At 40.8% G+C, this 16,887-nt stretch overlaps 1 protein-coding gene across 2 annotated transcripts in view; it reads right to left on the bottom strand.

Moving 5' to 3' along the window:
• CLCN7 (chloride voltage-gated channel 7) overlaps positions 1–16,887 on the bottom strand; it is a 60,833-nt gene that overhangs the window by 12,846 nt on the left and 31,100 nt on the right. Inside the window, exons 4-16 of one of the 2 annotated variants that reach the window (XM_036739063.1) lie at positions 16,658–16,723; positions 15,745–15,877; positions 15,073–15,182; positions 13,805–13,885; positions 11,565–11,627; positions 11,341–11,424; positions 5,649–5,742; positions 4,875–4,939; positions 3,524–3,640; positions 2,862–2,916; positions 1,960–2,020; positions 935–1,073; positions 32–125 (exon numbers count right to left, since the gene is read on the bottom strand). In XM_036739063.1, coding sequence (XP_036594958.1) covers positions 32–125; positions 935–1,073; positions 1,960–2,020; positions 2,862–2,916; positions 3,524–3,640; positions 4,875–4,939; positions 5,649–5,742; positions 11,341–11,424; positions 11,565–11,627; positions 13,805–13,885; positions 15,073–15,182; positions 15,745–15,877; positions 16,658–16,723 — 1,162 coding nt within the window. The remainder of the gene's footprint in view (positions 1–31; positions 126–934; positions 1,074–1,959; positions 2,021–2,861; positions 2,917–3,523; positions 3,641–4,874; positions 4,940–5,648; positions 5,743–11,340; positions 11,425–11,564; positions 11,628–13,804; positions 13,886–15,072; positions 15,183–15,744; positions 15,878–16,657; positions 16,724–16,887) is intronic. The other variant, XM_036739064.1, reaches the window with a different exon arrangement.

Consider the following 16,887-nt stretch of genomic DNA (forward strand, 5'->3'; position numbering starts at 1 on the left):
GCTTGATGCCATGTTGGTCAAAGTAACAGACCTGGAGGGTCATGAAAAAGGCTGACAACACTCTTCTCTGGGGTGTTGAAGAAGGCAGCAGCCATCGAATTATATTCTCCATCTGCACAGAACAGCTGTGGAATTGAAGGACAGAAAGGAAAACGAGATGTCTGTTAGAATATCCTGAGTAAACACAGGCTTGGTGTCTTCTCCAGCAAAGGTGGACCAAGAGTTTCCTCAGCACAAACCAATACAATGTGGTCAGGTTTTACTACTTTGAAGACCAGTGAAGAAACAAGGCCTTCACCCAGGAAAACAGAATGAGGCTCACATGAATATCATTAATACTTTTTGGAGGGCCGAGTAAAACCTGATCCCTTACCTTATTCAGTTTCATGAAACTACGTCCTTGAGTCTAGATGAGTCTGGGAGAAAAAGATTTTCTAATAGCTCATAACTATAAGGCGTATCTCTCTGAATTAATATTATCTGATGCTACTTTCAAAGAATTCAACAGGGTAAAGGCAACCTGACCAAGTATGGCAGAGTTAGCCTGCTGCTGGGCACACTTATGCCAGGGCACAGCTAAGCATATTTCTAGGACCTTTAAACATTTATTTTACTACTTACAAAGTCATTTTAGAAACTCAAAGAGAATAGCACTACTCTAATTCTTTCTAACCTGCCTAGTTAATGAAGTGATTTCTTATCCAAAGCAAAACCAGCCCAATCCTAAGAAGTAAACTGCCTTAGAGGAATGCCTTTCTGCTGGACAAATGATTACTTACCTCATATAAGATGGAAAATAAGAACATGTAAGAAGGGATAGGGAAGTCCCTGGGAATGTCTATCCTGATACAGGCTCTACTATAGGTCCTGACTACTGGGAGGATCCCACCAGTGCCATGATGGATCCCTCTAGCCCATGGCTCCAGCCTCTTACCTGAAGCGGGTAAGACATGGAATTCCCTTGAAGTGGCTGGCAATCCCGAGATGAGTAAATCAATACAAATGCAACCGTGGCAGTGACTGCAGCCACAAGCATGGCTTCAATCACCTGGAGGCAAGGGCGGTGTATGTACCTGTGGAACCAGAACAGCTCAAGGTGAGCCTTTCTATATCAATGACAAGAATCACACAATGTATTACAAGTAAGAAATCATTACTCAGAGAAGGGTCCCTAGGAGGGCACCAACTTTATGGAGTATGGTCAAATCAGCCGTTCTTTGGCCTGCCTGCCTGCCCTCCCCATCCACGATATCGACCAAGCTAGATCTTCATAAGCAGAAGGTGTACGAATGTAAAATGAGTATCTAACAATATCTAAAAGCCAAATGTGGATTATTTTGGAATTATATGTATCCCTTCTTCTCTAAATTAATGAATATGCTAGGGTGTTGACTACAGGAACTCTCCAGCAAAGCTCAAATATATACACATCGTAGCAATCCCCACCAGCACTCTTGTCACTTGGAGAAACTGGTGACAATACAGCATTAAGCAGTAACTATACCATCCTTTTCTCAAAGCTACAGATTAATTTGTGTGCCAACTGTGAAAGTCTCTGTGCTATACTGCTTGTCTTAATTAATGCTGCCAAAATATCAATAAGGAGATACCCTCTCTGAAACTGGTGGGAAACTACTTATCTTCTTATCCAAGTAGTGCTGTATTTAACAAGTCCAGGAGGGGAAAGCATCAACAGCATCTTAAACACACTGAGACAAAAGAAGACTGTAAGCCCCAGTTTCCCCTCATAGGTTGGATTCAGGTAAATATAAAAGAGAAACACTGCCTAGGTGTCATTCCATTTCCCATGGCCTATAATCCCTCTTCCAGCTCCCTAATTGCTCTGTATTGTTCCAGTCTAAGATATATAGTTCAAAACCCATGATCACATGAAAAATCCTGAAATTCGCTTCTCTGTGTCATTCTCTGTATGAACACAATGCCAATGGGACCTCTTACCTGATGCGAAACATTGTCAGCCAGTAATTCAAGGCATTGAATACTGCTCCAAGAATACCACCTATAGCCAGAATGAGACAAATAGGAAGAAAAGTCAGCTTTGAAATCTGAATTTCCTATGCTACTGACAATTTGGGAGGGCTGACTGCTTCACATTTCCCCAGTAAAGGAACCATTTCCCAGAAAGCTTAGTAGAAGGGACTAAATGGAATGAGGCAAATAAATGGCTTCTCTACATGAGACATAGATTTGTTTAATCTTCAAAGTCCTTTAAATAAATGGAAGATAATTCTTAGCATATGTTAAATTTAGGTGAGGATAAGACCATCTTCCCTCTTAACATGCAGAAGAGTTCTGTATTAAAAACAATAACAACAATCTACATTTGTTCCTCTGAATTTTTATTTTTCTTCATCAAGGAAAATTCAAATATAAAAACAGGCCCAGTAACCTAGAAATATAAATTCTCCTGCCACAAAGATGAATATGTAACAATTTAAATCCTTAGATTAGCAGCAGCTCTTCTGAAACAGATCTCAAGAAAAGTAAGTGACAGCAGCCATGGTATGTTTAAGTGCATCGCTGAAGAACCAACTGGTTCATTCCAGGGTTTTTATGGAGGATCCTTAAGAGCTGCTTCACAAAGCTAACCTGTGTCTCAGATCTTGGCAACCTTCCAGCCCTCAGCACATTCCTATTCAAGCCAAAAGATACAGAGAGATTCTCCAGAGAATTAGCTGGGGCTCCTGACATTTCAAAAGCCATGTTTAGAAAGGCTCTTTCCATAAATATTTAACAAAAGTGGGATGGCCTTTGGAAAAATGAAAAAAAAAAAAAAGACAGGCTAGGGAGGGGGTGAGGCAAGCAAGATTTCTAATGAATTCAACAGAAATTCTCCTTACCTACCACACCCATGGCAATGAAGATGGGGATCTCATGTATTGTGTATACCATTTTCTGCACAGAGAAAGGAAGAAAAAGTGGTTTAATTTTAAGATCTACTGGCTTAAACCTTGAGTAATGATCTGCAAATGTTCTCTCTCCCTCACCTATTGAAACAAAGATGGAAAGCATAATTATCTCCCTAGTTTTCAGAGCCAGCGAGGTGCATTGGCCAGCATCTTTGGTGAAACACACAGCTATGATATCTAAATTCCTGAACTGTTGCAGACATTAAACATATTATATTTGGTCAGCACAATCCCAGACAGAATGCTAGGAATCTACAGTGAGAAGAATCCAACTCTTCATTCTAACATTTGAAAAAACTGAGGTGCAGACAAGCAACTGGACTTTTCCATGGCCACAACTTAAGTCAGTGGGAGAACTGTGACAAATACCCAGGTGTCCTGACCTCTGTTCATAGTGCTCTTTTGGCTGCACTGGTGGGTAACAACTGAATCCCACTAAGACACTGGCTGTCACACAGAATAACGCTCTTCCTCCAGAGTTAGAGTAAAAAGAAAGATCCAGAATCTCAAAATTGGTGGCTCCTGCTATCCAGGCTCCCAAGGAAGTAAGGAGAGAGGATGTGTGATGGAAGGTTTTACATATTAATGGTTACCTCAGTGTCAAATCTTCCAAAATTGATGAGACCAGGGCTAGAGAGATCCCATATGTTTCCATGGTAAATACTTAGAACAAAATTCAGGGTGAATGTGGAAATCATGGAGGCAAAGAACTGTGGGATAAATAGAAAAACAGGCATGTTGCTAGGAAACAATACTTTAAACAAAGCAGGCTACTCTCTTGTGTCTAACAGACAGAACAAAGTATTTCTAATTAAAGAGCTAAATGGGTAAGATCAGGAAGAAAGCAAGTCCCAGGAGTTGCCAGTTTAAAGAGGGTGAGGTCATAAGGAATTTTGATGCTTCTCTTCCAGTCAGGGGAGGTTTCTTTGAGCTGGTGTTTCAGAAGCTATCTAAAGGAGAGGGGTCTTGGTGAGTTGAGCATGAAGGTACTGGCTCTAGGCATGGGGTGTGGCTTGAGAGGGGGCTCAGAAACAAACATGTGAAGACTAGATGAAGGGTATGCTGAGTCCTAGAGAGAAGAAGAAAGATGGGTTGGGCAAGGGGGAGAAAAGGGTGCAAGGTGGGCTGCTGAAGGACCCTGAAGTTAACTGTGGTTCTTGTAGGAGAGGCATGAAATAGTCAAGATAATGAGAAGAAGAAATATATATTGGTTGTAACAATTGACTAGAAAGCAAGTAACATTAAGGCCCGATGAGAAAAGAGACAACTCTAAAATATCTTAAGAGTCAAATTACAGTTATCCCTTCCACATCACAACTTTACCATTGCAGTTTTGATACATTGTGGGTTGGCATAAGAAATTAAATTGCAATTTTGGGGGAATTTTATGGAAGCTGTAGAAGACACGTGAAGGCCAGCAGACAATACAGAAAAAATTTAGAAACTCAGAAGTGCATAAAATATATGTGTAGTGTTGTATAATATCAACATTTTATCTCTTAATACTATAATAATTCAGACTTCTTCTCTGGCACTTTGGGAGGGCCAAAAATTTTACACAGATTTTCCAGATTGAGGAGGCACTGCACTCCTAACTCCCATGGTGTGGAAGGGATAGCTGTACACAGTAGTGGAGCCCTGTATGTATATTAGACAAACTCAGGGTAATTCCACCAAATGACAACATGCCAAGCACATTCTCATATGTTTCTCCCAGAAATCTGTGGTAGAGGATTAATGCTTCATAACAAAGCATGTGAGTTTATGGAACCAAAGCAGGAGTTGAAGTGCCCATACGTTAACCAACAGAAAGTGCTAAAGACAAAAGGTTCTTCAGAAAGAGGAAGCACCAAGAAACACTTCTCAAGGCACTCTACAAAGGTGTACTTGTCTTGTTGGCAATGAAAAAGAAGTCTGTGCTTCCACAAAACTTAGCTCACTTACAATTCTCCATGTCAGGAACTGATTCCAGAAGGAAGCACCTTCTTCCAAGCTGAACAGGACGCCCCCTGCAAGAACAAAAGTCTCCTAATTCCCTGGGCAGACCCCGAAAGAGGTGGCTATAGTTAAGATGGCAAATTACAAGGGAAGTCTAAGATCTACTGCAATCATCTGGCTAAGACTCAAGGAGTACAGGGAGAGTGCTATAGAATGATACCCAAATAATACTGAAGATAGCGAAATGGGCAAAGACTGACTGATTGGGGAAAGGCCCATCAGTCTGTCCAGTCTTCCCTCATTGAGGGCTCTGGGTAACTTGACATGAAGTCAAGTCAAAAAGCATTTATCAAGTGTCTATTATGTAGCAGACACTATGATAAGTGCTGGGAATCCAAAAAAAGGTAAAAAAAATGGTCCTTGTTCTCAAAGAGCTCACATTCTACTGGAGGAAACATGCAAACAATTAGGGATAAACAAGATATAGACACAATAAATGATGGCATCTAGTTTTTTGTAAATTTTCTGATTTCTCGTTAAAGAAATAGAGGTGAAGGAAGGGAACCCAAATATGCATGGCACTATTTCAAAAATATTCTTGACTTCTACCATCTAGGTAAGGGTGGTACATAGGAACAGGTTTTCAAACTACAACCTACTTCATCAAGAAAAGATTTCTGGGGTCACTGACATAAGACCACTTGAACTGCCCACAATGCGTGAAATAGCTAGGATGTGATGGGGACTACCCAGATGTAAACAAAGGACAGGCAATCTTACCTACAGGGGCTCCAAAAGCAGCTGAGACACCAGCCGCCGCTCCAGCTGAAACAAAGTCTCGCTTCTCTGTGTCTCTTCGGAAGTATTCAAATATCTGAAATGATAGGAAATGATAGGAAAAAAGTTACAGATTGTCTCCTCAGGTTTTCTTAAAGTGCCCTCTCAGGTAAGGACAAGGTAGCCAAGGATTCCTACATGCTACTTGACCTAGTAAGTTTCTCGAGCGCCCGAAATAAACACTCATCTATGTCCCTTCTCTCTCAGCACTGATCCTGCAGTACTCTATACCTGGGCTTCCTTAAAGGAGGGTGGGCCTTCTACAAAGTAATTCTGGGCTGGGTGGTAACTTTCCCATTTCTAAGTGGCATAAGTCAAAATTAGATCACTACCCCTAACTGCTTTGCTTCTCTCTTAATAACCATTAATACTTCAAGAAGCTAAGATTTTATTTTAATATATATGACATTTTACAGACTTTTAAGCACTATATACTTACACATATATACACACACACACATATATTATTACTTGTATTGGTACAGGTAATCTCTCTGCTCATGCAGATGCAACCACTCTACAATTTAGAAAATTAACTTCATGAGTACCTGTGACTGAAAAAAGTCATTATTCTTTCAACTATAAATAATAATATAAATGTACTTAAGTATTACAGTTTTTAAATAAAATAAATATAACACAAATGATAATACCACCTAATTAACTTACAGATTTAGTGACACAGTAATATAGAAGTGGACAAAATAATAAAAGTCAGCCAGGAGGACAAAAGGTGAAGAATCTCAAGGGAAATAATGAAAAAGAGAAGGCATGAGGGGGCCTGCCCGGCATTCCAGATCCCACACTATACTACAAAGCAGTAATCATCAAAACTGGCTTAAAAAAAACAAACCCAGAAAAGCTGATCAATGGAAGAGAGTAGATTATAAGACTCAGAAGGAACAGCAACAGAGTGTTTGATAAACCAAAGACAACGTATTTTATAGGGTTAAGGGCTCTGTTTTCAATAAAACCTTTTGGGAAGACTGGAAAGCAATTTGGCAAAAATTAGATTTACACCAACAGCTTATACCATACACCATCATAAACTCCAAATGGATACATAAGCTAAACATAAAGAATCAACTTCACAGAAAGGGGAGGTAGGGGGAGGAGGAACGACGGACACCTTAAACAACAACGACTAGAGTTAGAATTCTTTTAATAATTTTTTTGATATCTTTTTAAAAATTCATCTACATTTCTCAACATATTCCTGAAAGTCATCCCTTATAAGAAATAATTTAAAAGTCTGACGTATACTGTGCTCCACCCGCATAGCCCCCCACATCTGCAAAGAAGGTGAGAGGTACCCTTTTATTTTTCTTCTTTGTGGTCAAACATTATCATTGTAATTTCACAGTTTTCAGTTTCAATTGTTTTGTTGTTGCTCTTTCAATTTCCATCGTCATGGTCATCGTATATATTGTTTTCCTGGTTCTGCTTTACTTTCTATCATTTCCTAAAAGTCTTTCACACTTCTCTATATTTACCACATTTGTTGTCCTTTAGCAGTACAATACTATGCTATTAAGTTCACATACCACACTTTGTTTAGCCATTCCCTAAGGGACAATTATTTTGTTTCCATGTCTTTGATACTATAAAAAATGTAGCGATAAGTATTTTGGGCAGTTAGGTGGCGCAGTAGACAGTGTGTCAGATCTAAAGTCAGGAAGACTCATCTTCCTGAAGTCAAATCTGGCCTCAGACAAGTAGTAGCTGTGTGGCCCTGGGCAAGCCACTTAACCCTGTTTGCCTCAGTTTCCTCATCTATAAAATGAGCTAAAGAAGGAAATGGCAAACCACTCCAGTATCTTTGTCAAGAAAACCTCAAATGGGGTCACAAAGAGTCTGAAATGACTCAACAATAATACATCGATGCAAACGAGACCTTTCTTTTTTTATTATTATCTTAGAATATATGCCTAGCAGTGGGATCTCTGGGTCAAGGTTACAGATATTTTAGCCACTTTCTTAGCTTAATTCCAAACTATTTTCCAAAATGTTCAGACCAATTCACAACTCTACCAACAATGCATTCACATGCCTGACTTAGCACAACTGCTCCCCCACATCTGCTATTTCTACCTTTTATGATCTCTGCAAATTTTGTGGGTAGGCCAGAATCTCAGAGTTATTTTGACTTCTATGTCTCTTATTAGTGGTTTAGGACATTCTTTCATACGATTGTTAACAGTTTGCAATTCTTCTGAGAACTGCTTATATTCTTTGACTAATTATTTACCAAGGAACAGTTTTTGGCCTTTTATATTTCTGTTAGATATTTATGTATCTTGGATAACAGACACTCATTGACCACTTCTAGGGGAAATACTAAACAAGGGCCAAAGACGATCACAGAAGAGAAAATAGATGATTTCCATCATATAAAAGTTGAAAAGCTACTGCACAAGGAATGTTCATGCACTTAGAATTCTAAGGGAAGACATTAACCAGGGAAAAAAATTCTTTGCATCAAACATCTTTGATAAAAGTCTAACAGCTAAAAAAATACACACACACACACACACACACACACACACACACACACGGTCAAAGACAAAGGGAAAAGACCCACAAGTACAAAAACATTTATAATAGAATCTTTTGTTTTAGCAAAGAAGTGGAAATGAAGTGAGTTCCCACAAATAAGGAAATAATGTGGTATGTGAATATAGTAACATTATGCTGTAAGAAATGACAGATATGAAGAATTTTAAAAACTTATGAAAGATATGTATTAACTGATACAGAGTGAAATGAGCAGAACCAGGAAAAAAAAAACTTACATGAAGACCACAATAACATAAAGGAAAAAACCCTGAAAAACTTTAGGATTCTGTTCAACATAGTGACCATTCTTGGCTTCAAAAAACTGCTAACGAAACATGCCTTCTGCCTGTGGGAAAAAAGATGATGAACTAGAGATATAGAATGAGAAATAAAGAAATAAGATTGAGGGGAAGAGTTCAGTTTTGAATATGATGAGTTTCAGGTGGCACTATGCAGCAGGCAAACTGAAATGCTGGAACAGAGTTCAGAATTAGGAGGCTGGAGCTAGAGGTTTATATTTGATAGTCATCCACATAAAAGTAATAAAACAGCCCAGGGAGGAAAGAAGGCTACCAAGGAGGGGAGCAGAAAGGGGAAAAAAAAGTTGGAGATAGAACCTTAGGGGTCACGTACACTTAGGGGCAGGATGAAGGTGAGGAAGGGAATATCAGAATGTGAGGGAAGAACACTACTGTAAAGGCATCTATACTATGCCCAATTTGTTCCTATTCCTAGGGAACCACTACACGGAAGTTCCTCTCTGGTTAAAGCTGTTCCTCCATTGGCAGCAAAGGCTTGCTTTCCTGCCCATTGTGGCCCTGTTGGCATCCATCGGATCCGTGACAGGTACCATAGACACCTTTGGCATATTGTATCAGTCTGTCGGAAACCTCTCAGCAGAACTAACCATGGGCCTGGAGCACACAGGGAAGCTTGTCACCAGTCTCCAAATGCAGGTTGATTCACTTGCCCTCATGGTATTACAAAACTGTCAGGTGCTGGACACACTAAAGGCTGGGGGCAGGGGTTGGGGGGGATCTTGCTCCGTCATTGGGGGAGGAATGTTGTTTCTATGTCAACCAACCCTCTCGAATAGAGGAAGACCTTAGTGCTCTAAACCAGCAATGGAAGATTTATGGGATAGGGGTCAAAACATTCTAAAGCATGTTTCTCTCTCACCTTCCTCTGATGTACAACTTGTAACTTACTTATTCTTACATAAAATCAAAATCATGTTTCAAATGAACGTTCCTCATTGACCTTCAAGGGTCATTCTGACCTTCTTGGCCAAACGAAGGGAATATGGAATTATGATTTTCATATTAACCTATGTGACATTTGATTTTCATAATTGCCTTTTCTAACTTGTGAGAGAGCTCACAACACAACTAAAAATGATCAGACTTTGACAACTCCCACCATCACTGGCATCACTGCCTGTGTACCTTGAGTGAAGTGAATCAAAGACTGTAAAACCTGTTCCCATCACAGAACTCTGGTCCTGTGACCCATCAAGTAACAACCTCCAAAGACTTGAACAACGCTGTTCCAACAGAACTTCAGGACACCTGTACCTTAGTACAATGGAATTTGTAGACTGGTTGTGGGAAACCACTCTGGCCCTGGAAAACACTGTTTGTAATCCACCTTCCCCCTCCCTCCCACTTGTGATTTATGTATATAATCTCTGTCTTCCCTTCAGCAAGGTGGAATTCTGATCAGGAGAATTCTCAATTTGTAATCTGTTCCTCATAATGAAACTAATTAAAGGCTACCTGATTGCTGGTACTTTGTCTCTGGCCTGCTGTTTCAGCGTTCTCAGGTTAGAGGCTGGCTCAGTAAAATCCTGTTAACACTACAAAGAAATAAACCAAGTAGTTGGAGAACCAAGAGAGAGAAGTTCTACAGAGGTTAAAGTGTCACAGAAGGAAAAGGAAAACATCAAGGAGGAGACAGTCTATAGTTAAAAAAAAAATGCCCCTGAAAGGTTAAGGAAGATGATGACTGAGAAAAGGTCACTAGATTTAACAATTAGATTAGTCATAATTATATAATTATTATTCACTGGCAACCTCTAAGAGAGCCATTTTTGTAGAAGGCTCAGGACAGAAGCTGTACTGCACAGGGCTGAGGTACAAAGGGGTGAAGAGGAAGTGGGGTCAATACGCACAAGCTGATCTTTTTAGAAACTTGGCAGTGAGGGGGAAGAGACAGATTAGATTATAGCTTGAGGGGATCAAGAGAAGGTTTTCTTAGGCTAGAGGACGCATGAGCAAGGCTGAAGATGGAGGAAAAGCAGCCAGGAGATAGCGAGACAAGTACCGCTTTGTTGAGCACCCCGTGGCACTTTCTGGGCCTGGCAATCTAAGATTCTATATCACTAACAAAGTCGCTGCTATGGCAGCGTAGTCAAGTTAGAAGATAAAATACTGCTCAATTAAAACTGACAAGGTTGAATGCCTATACCTACACATCTAATTTTCCTATATAATATACACAAGTCAACTTCTTAACCCTTCACATTCTGACAACCAATGTTACTACACAAAATGGTATATTTTCATTCAGATTTAAGGGAGACTACCGTTTTCTTCAGAGATCAACAAAGATATAAGCATAGACTCCTAAGGGGAACACTGAAAAACCAGAAATCAACTAGGAGACTGACTAGAGTGCAGAGGGATTTGAAAACAATGGCACGAAGAACAGTTGAAAGAACTGGGGATATTTAGCCAAAAGGAGAAATAGGATGGAGCAACATATGATCAAAGTTTTCCCTCATAAAGAATAAGCGGACATTCAGTATGGCTTAAGAGAAGAGAACTATGATCAATAGGTAGATAAGGCAGAATTTGTATGAATTTTTGAGCTAACAATAGATTACACTACTTCATGGGGGCAGTAAGCTATTATTATTAGACTTCAAGCAGAGCTAGTTGACTTTGTACTGGGGATGCAGGATTAGAAATACTTCTGAGGTCCCTACCAACTCTAATAGTCTGTGGGATCCCTACTGAATGTAGCCTAATCTCCTGCTCTCTCATTTTCCATTGTAGAGTTTATTGGGTGAGCTGCTCACCTTGAAGTCCTTCTTCAAAGAGGTTGATCTCCCTTGAGAAATACCAGCTGCTATAACAGCTCCAGAGTGAATCATCGGCCCTTCCTGAAAGACAAAGAGGAGTACAGAGTTGACAGGAATGGAGTTTGAAAAATTGTTTTTAGATACACAATGCCTTTCAGTGGCTCTTAGAGACACAATGGAACAATGGAACAACAGTCATATTTATTCTCTAATTCCTTTACCTTTCCAACAGCCAGTCCTCCAACCACAGATAAAATCACACCACACACTTTAATCACCAATGTCTAGAACATAAAGACAACATCATTAAGCAGGAAAAAAAAAATAAGTTAATTCAATCCAAATCAACCAGCCCTGAATAAACACCTCCTATGGGTCAAGCACCACTAAAAAAGTAATTTACTTCTCATGAGTGGGAAGAGACAGATCAAAAAAAGATTCAGATAAAGGGCTTCCTCCAGTGTCTGAGCTCCATTCTCACCTTCTTCAGGAACTTTTCTCCAAGTACTCTAGCCCACCCTCATCTCCTCCTCTTCTGAAATTTAACAGCGCCCAAAGCCTAAACAACATCACTTAGCACTTAGTCCCATACTTAGCCGCACTGGGAAGATGGGGACTATGCTCCATTTTGTCTGGCTCAAATCTGGTCACCAGGGTCAGCCGATTCTTCTTTCGCAATGTATCTTGTATTCATCTCTTCTTTTCCAATCTCCCTGGCTCTACTCCAGTCCAAGCATTTTCAATCAAAAAAGTGCTGGTTCTGGAGTCAGACAACTTGGGTTCAAATCCCACCCCTGGCACTTACTACCTGTGTGACCCTGGACAAGCCACTTCACCTTTCTAGGTCTTATTTTACTCATCTGTAGAATGGAGGGTATGGACCAGATGGGCTCTGAGGCCCCTGTTCCAGCTCTAGATCTATCCCCACTATACATCTGGATCATTGCAGAAAATATTCTGCCTCTAGTGTGTCCTCAATTCAATCTAAACTGCGCACTGCTACAGGATGATTGCCCTAAAAACATTACTTTCAATAAATCACTACCCTGCTCCAAACCCTGCATTGGCTCCCCACTGCCTACATCAGCTGTATTACAAATGCCTTCACAGTCTGATCCCAACCTGACTTCCCTTTCCTCTCAAAAGGAGCCTCTCCTTCGCCCATGCCATTCTCCTGGCTATCCGCTGTACATGCTCATTCTTGTCTCCAGGCTTCAGTCCTCACTGTTCTCTTCTCTGTTTTGCCCTTTATCCTCTTCATCATCCATCTAAAGTCCTAACCTACTTTCAAAGACCAGCTCAAGACCCCCCTTTCTGGGAAAACTTCCCTGCACCCTCAGTCCACTCTAGACATCTATGGCACTCTTTCACTTCCCATGTTAATATTTAGTTTCTAATAGAGAGCTTAAATTCTGTGCCTTGCTACAAGTCTTAATCCCCATTACACTAATGAGTTTAATCCATAGTAGGTATACAATACGTTTTTTGAATAAAAAATTATTCTTTCATATTCCTCAATATAAGGATGGGGCACAAAAAAGATGTTCGACAAATATACATGGCTATCCCATGTATATTTCCCCTTCTTTTCCCCTCAGGTATAGAACCTAAACAGGGGACATGTAAGAGAGGGACAATCTTGCATTGAAACCCCACCCTCCCATCCCAGCAGATGCCAAAGGGCCATCCGGTAAATACAATCAGCCTCTACCTAAGACTATTGTTCTTAAACACTGATAGAACAAGTAGAATCCTACTACAAAACATGCTGGACTGGTAGCAGTTCTTTTGTTGACTGGAACAGCAAGGAGAAGAAATGAAATGGTTCATTTTCATTCAGATTAAAAAGATCTGAAGGTCCATCATTCCAAATGAGTCTTTTGCTGAGCCTCAACAGTCTGCAGTGGTATTTGCCATAACAGAATGTGACCAACTGAAGCCATGATTCCCAGTCAAAGGGAATTCTATCACCTCAATCTGACAGGTTCTTTGGGGAAACGCGACCTTTTAAAGACCATATTTAAATGAGCAGAACGGAACACGTGCCTGCCTCCTCAGCAGACAGCAGAAGGGAAAAGCCAAGGAAGACTCAACAATGAGGGCCTCACCCTTCAGAGGTTCGCAGGATAAGGAAGATACAGACTAAAGAAGGGGCCTATGACTAGAGCCATGCCCATGGGCTGCCCAGACTCAAAGATATTATTTTTAAAAAAAAAATTTTTGGAGGGGGAAAGGCAAGGCAATTGGGGTTAAGTGACTTGCCCAAGATCACACAGCTAGTAAGTGTGTCGAGTGTCTGAGGCCACATTTGAAGTCAGGTCCTCTTGACTGCAGGGCTGGTGCTCTACTCACTGGGCCACCTAGCTGCCCCCATCAAAGGTATTATTTTTAATAAAGCAACCAAAACCCCTGCTCTGCATCCTAGAAGATAGGGAAAACCAACCACCCCTGCACATTTTACCTTGAGTCGAACCACATGGGGAATCTTGACACCATTGAGGAAGCATTTAATCTGGGGAATTCCACTGCCAGCAGCAACAGGCTTCAAGGAAAGAAGAAATTGTATATGGAGTATTTCCAACAAAAGAACTGGTTGACACGAATGAACCCAAAGTGGGATCACCAAAATTTGTGAAATGTTTTAACCCACAGTTAGTTCAAGATATCAAAACTGTTGCCTAAATAACAGACAAAAAGATGTTGGCTTTATAAGAACTAGGAACTGAAGGTAATTAGAATAGTAAATTACTAGAATGGAATCTCCTTGAGGTAAAGCTCCGTTAGGCTTTTCTAGGATATAAGCAGGAGTCGCCGGGTGTTCTGCAGTTATTTGTATGTTCGTCACCCCTCACTGACTAGCACAGCATGTGGTATCTCAAAGGTCTAATAAATGTTAGTAAGTAAACAAATATTTAACTTGACAAAGTACTAAGATTAACTGATAGGGATATGTAATTAACTGGCAAAAGCACTTAAAAGGGAGCCATGAAACACAGATTCCAGTCTTCATCTTGCCACTAATAATGTATCCTGGGGCAAGTCACTTAACCCCCTGGTTTCTCAGTTTCCCCATCTGTGAAACGGTAATAATAACGTTGGTTCCTCTGTAGCTTAGAAGACAATCAATAAACAAGTGCTTATTAAGTGCCTACTATGTGGTGGGGATACAAAGACAAAAATGAAACCATTCCTACCCTCAAGGAATTTGCATTCTATCCAAGAAGACATGTACACAAATAAACAAACACAAAACAGACACAACGTACATTGGTGGGGAGGGGCACATCACCAGAATAATGTGAAGTACATGGAATTCCTTGGAGAAAGCATATTAAAGAAGTTCAAGGTATTGTTTCCTCACTAAGCAGAACTTTTTACATTCTGAAAATACTCAGAAGCTCCTATGTGAAGGATCTGTGATTTTGTCAGAATAGGGCAATTCTAGTGTGGGAACCCCTTCCAACCATGCAGCCTGTAGCTTATAGATGCCACGGCAGATAAATCTCCATAATTTGTCAATGATCACAGAGCTAACAAGTGGCAGAGGAAGGATGTAGACCGAGGTCTTCCTCACCCTGTGCCTAGCACACTATCCACTAGACCACACTGCCTCTCCACTAATGCTAACTTATTACTATCTACCCATTGGCCCTGGAGCCTTCCCAGTCTCACCTAAAGTAGGCGTGGGCAGAGATCCCAGGCTAGCTCGGTGTACTTTTTAAACCATACCTCTATAAAGGCAACAATCACGGAGCCGACGATCACAAAGGCTGAGTTCAGTGTTGCCCAGAGTAACAGGGAGAAAGACAATCCCCCCTTCTCTGTAAACTTGTCAATATCTGGAGGACTCGTTAAGAGAACTGGCAATGTCACTGTCTGGACAAGATCCACTTCCCTGCAGCGCTGCCTGATAAACAGCACATGTACAGATTCACCTCATTCGACAACCCCTCCCCTCCCCCAACTCCCGGCTTTTCATTAATCAAGTCAATCAAAAACTCCCGAACTGCTCTCCTGAGCCAGGGTCGAGGCGTGGGGCTGGCAGCCAGGGAAGATGCCAACAGTGGCCATCAGGTTTTCTCACCTGCCTAAACATTAAAATACTAGAAGATCATGGTAGATTTGTACTCTAGCTAGATTACATACAATCCCCAAATAGACTATAAATTCTTTGAGGCCAGAGACTATCTGCATCTTCCACCTGGGGGACACACTGCAGGCACTCGGCAGAGACTTACTGATCAATACAGGCCTGCACACAGCTATAACTTGCTGCATATTTATGTAAGCAATCAAATTCAGTTTATGCCAGGACTTCCTAAATGAGAAGTTCTGGCCACTCTGCCTTCCTCATCCCCTGCATCCCCTACACACTACTGGACAACCAGAGCCAAAGGATACTGTCTTTTACTACTCGGTATTTCAGTCCTGCCAAGTTCTCCACTACGATGTCAATGAAGCAGGCGACTAAGCCAGTCAGAATCCCAATCATGGCGCAGATGACCCAGCGTTTAATCTCTACTGTCCGGAAAGCCTGTGTAGAAGAAAGATAACTGTCAGAATTAGGCAGTGATGGGGAAGTCACCCCCTGCAGAAATGTAATTCTAATATAAGCTGCTTTTTGGCAAATGCTACTGATAACCCCCAAATGAATCTTATCTCTGAACCCCGATCCTGTGAATGAGAGATTATTCACAGTATGCTTTGGACTATTATTTTCAGAGCCACATTTGAAAAGCAGCTTGTCATAAATACCTATCTCAACAATGAAACACAGCAGGGCCTGATTGGGTTATTGCACCTATAGGAATGTCATCTTATAAACATTTATCCCATTAAATATCACACCTGTGAAATTATTGTAGTTCTTCAGTTATCCAACTTTAACAGATAAATCTACTGTAGAAGATTTTTTCTGTTTGCAACGATGCCACAGCCAAACTGACCACTCATTTTTATTTTGGTTCTTAAGAGAGAAGGAACTATGCTCATTGTTTTTGTCAGGAAGATCAAATTTCCCATCCTGTGGAGGACTGTGCTATTGAGAACAGAATATGTGAGAACGCCAAAAGTGTCAGAACTTACAAACACGACTATGAAGAATGCTGGAAGTCCCACTATTGTACAGACAAGGAAACAATGTGAAGGCAATCTGAAATAAGATCTAAAAAGTAACTCAAGGACGGATGAGATTCCATGTCCCAGAATGCTCCCTTTCTGCTGTTATGCGATGGATGCATTCTATTTCAGGCTCATTAGTCTACATAGTTGCCAGTCAGCTTCTTGAACCACCCAACTCTGAACCCAAACTCACTGTGTGGTTTATCCTCCTCTCTTCTTCCAGGAACAACTGGTTTTCACTATTGTCATAATCCAAACTCTGTAGATAACAGTAAAGAAAAAAACATTTTGCTTACTATCACTAGTTTATTAGGCAAACCCAGAAAGCCAGGGCAGCCACAGGGAACAGGCTTGGGAAACAGGAATAGCTGGCTTCTCAGGGGCAGAGGGAAACATTCCCAGGCATTATCTGGTAAAATGGAA

The sequence above is a fragment of the Trichosurus vulpecula genome, chromosome 9 (assembly GCF_011100635.1).
Source record: "Trichosurus vulpecula isolate mTriVul1 chromosome 9, mTriVul1.pri, whole genome shotgun sequence".
NCBI lineage: Eukaryota > Metazoa > Chordata > Mammalia > Diprotodontia > Phalangeridae > Trichosurus > Trichosurus vulpecula.